Raw genomic sequence first — 7,356 nt, forward strand, 5'->3', positions numbered from 1 at the left:
CCCTTGCCGGCCTCTCCCCTCAACATCCATCCATTTTGCCACCACTCACTGCCCCCCCTCCTGGATGGCTGCCCCAAGATAGGCTCAGGGAATACTCTGAAAAATAAGACGCCATTCTTGTCTTCGGGGACTTGATCTCAAGGGAAATAGAACTGTAAACAGCTGTAGCTACTCCTGGATGCCCCAGGTGGTAGCCTGGACATGGGGAACACCCGACCCGCAGGGACCACACTTGTTACCAACCCCTCGTGATCCTTCACTTGTGTCTTCAGTGGAAAGAAAGCGTCCATAAAGCTACAGAGGGCTTTCTGTAAACATGCTCCCGCTTTAGAACAAGGATCAACCCACAGACGTGGGCAAAGATCACACATGGTGGCACTGAGGCTACCATTATACTAAATTCCTCGGGAATACCAGATAACTCTACGAGACAAAGCTTACACCTTCCCCAGCCTCAGCCTTACAAACGTGGACCTCACGACAGAAGCTACAACACAAAGATGGGGAGCATTGTTGTCTCCCATGTCTCTGCGGGTCTTACCTAGGAGCCCAGAGATCTTACCTGACTTTCTTTGTTCCTCAACCACAGGGAGCATCCCAGACACCTCCTTCCTGATGCTCAACCCCCTCCTACACACACCTACATGCACCAGGCCTCCATGGAGGTCAGTGGGCAGAGATGGGACCACCCTAGCTCCCATTTTAAAAAGTGCGGCATTCTCACCTGTAATGGGCCAGCTCTCTATGCCCTGATCTTGGCACTTAATCCCCAACCACAAGGCCCTACAGAAGATGACAGTGCCATCCCTAGACCAGGACAGAGCCTCTGGGAAAGCCACAGGCTCTGTGTGAGTAGCCTCATCCCAACCACAGCCTCTGCCCCCAGCACAGGAGTGCCCCAGTCCACAGCCTACTCCAGGGAAAGAGAAGAAGAGTACAATGCCCATTAGGCAGACAAATCAACAGAGATGCCTAGGAGATGGGCGAGCTCCTGGGCGGTAGGGAGTTTTAATCTGGGCACCGTATGGAAGGACTGACAGACAGGAAGCAGCAGGCACACACTGTAACTAAACACATTCAGGGGCGGAGGGACTGGAGAGACGGCTCAGCAGCGAAGAGTGCTTGTGGTTACCAGCACCCACATAGTAACTCCAGTTCCGGGGGACCTGGTGCCCTCTTCTGACCTCCGAGAGCACCAGGCACACGTGTGGTGCACATACATACATGCAGGGAAAACACCCACACATTGAATAAATCTAAAATCAGAAACATTGCCAGGACGAGAACCAGGATCACGTACTCAGCCTCATACAGTGGGGTGGCACAGAGCTATCAGGGAGACGTCCCAGATAGCGTCTCAGACAGGAAATGGCTCAGATATCAAGTGCTCCTCAAGATCACAGATGGGTAAGAGCCTTCTGAAGAAGCACCTCACTTGCTGGTCACGCCATCCATAGTGCCCAGGACCCTATGCCCATAGTGTCTGCCTTGCTTTTAGGGTCCGTAATCAGGCTCCTCCTGATAGGCCTAGGAGTGAGCCCTTTGGGAAAACAGTACAAACACAAGCACGGTCCTCAGAGCACAGCAGATGGGAGCAGACCCCAAGGTCTCTGAGAGCCTTACTTGGGAGCCCAGTAAGTTGAGTGGGGAGAAGCAATCGCCATTCGTCCAGAGATATAATCAGAGACCCCTTTAACATCTGCACTGCACTCAGGGGATGGGGTACCAACATGAACATTTCTTTCACTTCAGCCCTACAGTGGGGCAGCACACACCAATGCACTCGGGCTTGGCCCACCTACCCCGTGAGAACCACCACGAAGTCCATGACATTCCAGCCATTTCGAAGGTAGGAGCCCTTGTGGAAAACGAAGCCCAGTGCGATGATCTTGATCCCCGCCTCGAAGCAAAAGATCCCGATGAAATAAGGCTCCGTGTCATCCTGAGGAGGAGCACAGGACAGTGTTCACCTCTGTCCCCTCAGCAAAACGGCTACTCAGCAGTCCCTGTCTGGGCACACCTACTATCCCACGGCTAACCCTGCCAGGCACCTCAGGCTTCTCCAGTGTGCACTGCTTGCTCCCACCAGCCTGAGTGTGACCACCTGACACGACTAATAACGGGATCTACCATTTGTTGATGTGACAGCAGTGCCCTGATCGTGCCTACAAGTCCTTAGGTCTCTACTCTGTCATCCCAGCTTCCGCTCCATTCACAGGGTACCAGGACTGTCCTGCTGGAATCATGGGGAAGACTTTGGTCAAGGAGGTAAAAAAAAAAAAAAAAAGGTCGTGATGATGCTCATTTTGGATGCCTGTAAATCAAGTCCTTGTATTAACTAGAGCAACTCTTTCTATACAGTCATATCTTCTCTAAGGGCACAAAGGCACAGAGGGGGAGTAGCTAGACCAGAGACCATATGTAACTCCAGCAGCCACCTGGGTCTGACCCTAGGCTCTGGCCACTGTGCCAGGTTACCTGGAAAGCTTGACATCCTTAGTCTTTGCTTTGGGACTCACTCGCACATGCAACACACATAGACAAGCAGAACATGCAAATTCTGATGGGGGGAATAAAGAAAAGCAAAGCTCCAGCATTAAGGAAACTACAGTGACAATATTGGGAAGACCAGGGGACAGTGCCCCTTTACAGACTAGGCCTACATCCTAGCAGTAGGCATAAGACTGGGAGGTGGAAGCGAACCCAAGAACCCAGACAGACCAAGGCTCAGGGAGTCTTGTCAATGGCATGGCAACAAAGGTTTCTAGGGCTAGAGTCTAAGGGAAAGACTGTTGTTGAAGAAAACAGTAGGACCAAGGGAATGGAGACAGGGACTCTAATAAGATCCCCATGTCTACTTCTTAGCCAACACCTACAAGGTATGATGCTGGGGAAGACCAGAGCCAAGCAAATAGTATGAAGCTTGGGGAGAAGGGTGTTACAGGACCACGGATGTGGAAAGCAATAGGAGCATCAGGTATAAGGGGAAGAGAGCAGAGATCTTCAGAGAGCTGGACAAGGAGGATTAGCACTCTGGTGCAGCAGCTTTAAAAATAGGAAGAAATGATGAGAAGCAGGATGGCTTCCAGAGTCCATTCACAAGGGTTGTCCCCTAGGACCAGCTCCAGCAAAAACTGCTCTTCAAACACACCATGCTCCCATGAAGGAAGACTGGGCATGTGGCCTACATGCTCCAAGGAGCTGCCACATGAAATGGGCCAACTAACTTCTTCAGCTGGAGCCTCTCTCCAAGAAGTATGACCCTCAAGGGCCCCGTACCTTGCCAACACATGAGCTTGATCCTCCCTCTTTTGCCTGTAGGGAGTCAGCCCCTAAGACTGGCTGATGGCCCTGAAGTTTGCAAAGGGAAGTGGCTATCAGCAACTTTGAGTTGAATAAGGAGCCTGGCCACTGAGCATCCATGATGGCCCAGTGTCCCTGTCCTGCCTCCTGATGCTGACTCATGACAGGGATGAAGCTCCTGAAGGAATGCGTGCATTGGTCTTGGCCTCAAGGTTTCTGGTCTAGTTTAGTTGGGAGAGTCTTCGTTCCTCAAGGGGAAGGACTGTTGACTATCTGCACCAAAGAAGAAACTGACCTCACAATGTCTTTATGGACAAAAAGAGAAGAACCGACCAGATTCTAGGGCCACTAGCAAGGAAGTCCTCTCTTAGATTCTTCTGCCCAGCTCCTATAAGCCAGACCCGTGACTGAGGCTGATGGGACTGGAAGATGGGTATGCCAATGGCTTGGGAGCCGCTGAGCTGCAAGACAGAGGCTTGGGCAGCTATAGATGAGGAACCAACCCCAAGTGAGGCTAGAAACACTGGGGTCCTGACACTATTCAGCCCCTTACTGCTAGGTATCTAGAAGCTCTAGTGTCCAAGCCCATCTGTCTTTTGTTCATCCTAACAGCCCCTGAGGACTGAGCCCACATGCAAGGCTGAGGTTAGCTGAGAACATTTTGGAGCTCCAGGATAGGCCCAAAGTGGCATATGCTGCTTGTTTTCCCAATAGCTTAGCCACAAAAGTTACATCTTCCCATTCCCATCATTATCAACACCAAGCAAACCTGCTGCACTGGCACAGGTAATCAGAAAGCTGAACACGAGACTTGGCCAACAAAGGATGCCTAAGTTCATGGCCCCTTGCGCTGACCTCAGTCTTGCCTGTGACCCTCTTGGCCTATGTGCCAGAGTTCTCTAGAGATATGGAACAGAGGTACATGGATATGACCAGAGGTGTCCAGAGACCATTACTTACCCTCTGCCTTGAAACATGACTTAACTCACAATCTTCCTTCCCAGCCTATACTCTCTAAGCCCACTTAGTCTTCTCCTGTCCTTCAGGAAGATCCTCAACCCCAGGTGGCCATCCTAAACATCCTCTTAGTTTGTCATGAAGTCCACCTTCTCAGAGCCACCTTCCCTGCCAAACTTCAGAAGAGAATGGGAAGACAGGCCACACCGGAGCTCAGCAGGATGCCAGGTCCCAAGCTACACATTGCTTTATCTGAGCTGAAGTCAGAGAAGCAACAGCCAGGATGGAGAGAGAACGGAGCAGCCTCTTCTCCTTAGAGAGCTCGGTCCCCGGGGTCCTTCTGACCCACAGTAGCTTCTCCTCCATACTAAAAAGTACTATAGTCTCACAGTCACCCTGCACATGCTAAGCCCAGGCAAAAGGGCAGCAAGAGAGAGCGATGGCTGTGCCCTCACCTGTGAAGTGACACTAGCCCCTCAAACCTCCAGAGTGCAGAAGGCTGGCCTTCCATCCTGCCTCCTGCTCCATGAGAGTCATAATCTCAGAGGTATGGCCTCTGGCTCCCAGAATGGACATCATAGGGTTCTAGGAAACTCTTGGCAGGACACTAGAGGAGAATATGGATTCGAAACATTTGGGAAGAAGTGCTTCCTTAGGGAATATGGCAGGAAAGGGTCAGCTGGCCACAGAGCTACCCACAAAGCCTGATATTCTTATTACATCTATGAGAAATGCCCCTCCCTCATTCCAGGTCTAGAACTGGGTCCTTAAGTCAAGGCCAGCATAGCATGCCCAAATGAACCATCTGGGGAGTAGGGGTAGCTAAAGTCACAAGGCGCCAGCTAGTGATTCCCTGGTCTTTCATCACACTCAAGTGGCCACCCCAGTTTTCTGGCACTGAACAGGGAGTCAGGACAGGGCCCTGCCTGTCCAGCTCAGACACATCAGACAACCTGCCACTACCCAAGCTTTCAGCCCCCCAAACCCTTAGCCAGCACTCACCAGGCGCTCAGACATGGGAGTCTTGTCCCCATCAGGGAGGTGCTGCTCCAGGGCCAGAACAATGCAGTTGGCGATGATGGTGGCCAGGATCATGTATTCGAAGGGCGTGTGTGGGTTAAGGACTGGCTAGGAGGCGCTACGGAGGTAGTGAAGATGAGGACAGCGCAGTGCAGTAGCCAGGGCTGAGTACTGCTGGCCGACACCCACCTTCCCCCTTCAAGGCTAGTCTTCTCAGCTCCCCGCCCTAGTTCTGGGGGCAGCCAAGAGGCGGGGCCTCTGCAGTTGCCCAGCCCCTCCGCTAGTTCCGACGCCGTCAGCACCACGGACAGCTGCCTTGCCTAGCCCGCCAGCGCCACGGGAGAACCCTCCAGTAGACCCCAAAAGCAGAAGAAGCGGGCCCTGCGCAGGCGCACGCCCTTACCTAAAGACACAGCCACAAGTATCTACACCCGCACGTGAACATAATGTACCAAGAATGCCGAACACACGCACGCGCAGCACCGGCTCAAGCGATGCCCGCACACAAACGCAGGCACCTGCAGTCAGCACGCGCAAGGACCCGCATCCACACGGCCCTCACACCTGCAAGACTCGGATTCGCCCTCCCGTGTCCTCCAGGACGGCCGCATGCTGTGTGTCCCAACCTGGCTCCCCAAGACCAAGTGCACGAAGGGACAAGCCCCAGGTCAGAAGGGGCTCCGCCCAGCGTGCACCCAGTCCGTCGTGGCCTCCACGACCACACACGCGCACACCCAAACCACGCACACACGCACTCCGAGACCGCCCCAGAGGCTCCGCCCCGCTCCTCCTCGCCGGTCCGTGGGGTCCGCGACGCGCCTCTCCCGGGTCGCACCCCCTCCCAGCACCAGAAAGATGGCCACTGGGCGCCTCCGCCCAGGCCCCAGCCGCCCCTCCCGGACCCGCCGCGCGGACACCGACGTCGCCCCAGCCCCTGACCTCCGCCGGTCCCCGCCCGGCCAGGCCCCTGTAGGATATGGCCACTCCGTGATGCGCTTAGCGTATTTGCGGACGACGTTGTCCTCGCTGAAGATGAAGAGCGAGCGGTTGACGGTGAAGCAGTTCTGCTTGACTGGGATGGGGTTGTACAGGGCCATGGTCCGTGCGCGCTGCGCGATGGACTGCTTGTACAGGACCCGCTGGCCCGGCGGCAGACCCCCCTGGCCAGGGCCACCCGCCCCGCCGGCCCCGCCGCCCCGAGCCCGCTCCCCGCCGCCGGGGCCCCCATAGCGGCCACTCAGCTCGTCCCCGAAGCGGACCATGACTCCTGGGCGCCGCGAGCATCCCCGGCTCCGCGGCCCGGCACCGAGGGCGCGGCGCGCCAGGGGCTCCTAAGCCGAGCCGCAGCGAGCCGCCTGGACCTTGCCCGCCAGCTGCTACCGCACCCGAGCCGCGGCCCTACGCCACGCCCTATAAGGGGTCGGTCACGCGGCCGCGCCTAGCCAATCCGCTTCGGTCCCACCCCCGGACCCCACAGACCCCGCCCCCGCGGCCGCCCCCGCCGGAGTCCGCGGCGGTCCTCGGGGAACGCCGAGTTGCGTGTGCCCAGCTCTAGGCAGCGTGAGCCTCTGCGTGCCCCTGGGGCGCCGCCCAAAGCCTTCGCTGCCTCTGGTTCCCCAGGTCAGCAGCCTGAGAGGTCCCCGGGTGCCCTCGCGCTCCTCGAACCCGAACAGACCCTCCCCGTTGGGGCGATGTCCATGGCATCCAGAAGCGGCAGCCTAGGTTCCCATAGGCGTCCACACCCCTGTCCTGCGGAGGCCATGTCGTCAGCCACTCCCTCTCGACGCTGGCCATCGGATGCCGAGGCTATCGTCGCCCCTTCATTTTTTGATATCCTCACGTGCCCTGTTTTGAAATCCCTGGCCCCTGAAGGTCTCGCAATGGACCCTGTCAAGAGTTCCATCTGCGGTTTTTCCATACACGGGACCCTGAGCCTCTCCAAGATCTCAGCTCAAACAGTCCTTGTTCTGCCATTCATTCTATAAACATTCAGACAGAGCTTCGTGGTGCACCTGTTTGCCACGCCCAGGATCCACCTTCACCGAGCTGACATTTTTCTACCAAAGGTAGAAACAT

At 55.8% G+C, this 7,356-nt stretch overlaps 1 protein-coding gene across 3 annotated transcripts in view; it reads right to left on the reverse strand.

The window, feature by feature from the left end:
* Positions 1 to 6,542, reverse strand: part of Cacna1b (calcium voltage-gated channel subunit alpha1 B) — a 157,522-nt gene extending 150,980 nt beyond the window's left edge. For all 3 annotated transcript variants that reach the window (XM_038335865.1, XM_038335864.1, XM_038335863.1), the window contains exons 1-3: positions 6,259 to 6,542; positions 5,263 to 5,368; positions 1,803 to 1,942 (exon numbers count right to left, since the gene is read on the reverse strand). In XM_038335865.1, the coding sequence (XP_038191793.1) occupies positions 1,803 to 1,942; positions 5,263 to 5,368; positions 6,259 to 6,542 (530 nt within the window). The remainder of the gene's footprint in view (positions 1 to 1,802; positions 1,943 to 5,262; positions 5,369 to 6,258) is intronic.
* Positions 6,543 to 7,356: the final 814 nt, after the last annotated feature.

Source organism: Arvicola amphibius, chromosome 7 (assembly GCF_903992535.2).
Source record: "Arvicola amphibius chromosome 7, mArvAmp1.2, whole genome shotgun sequence".
NCBI classification, from domain to species: domain Eukaryota; kingdom Metazoa; phylum Chordata; class Mammalia; order Rodentia; family Cricetidae; genus Arvicola; species Arvicola amphibius.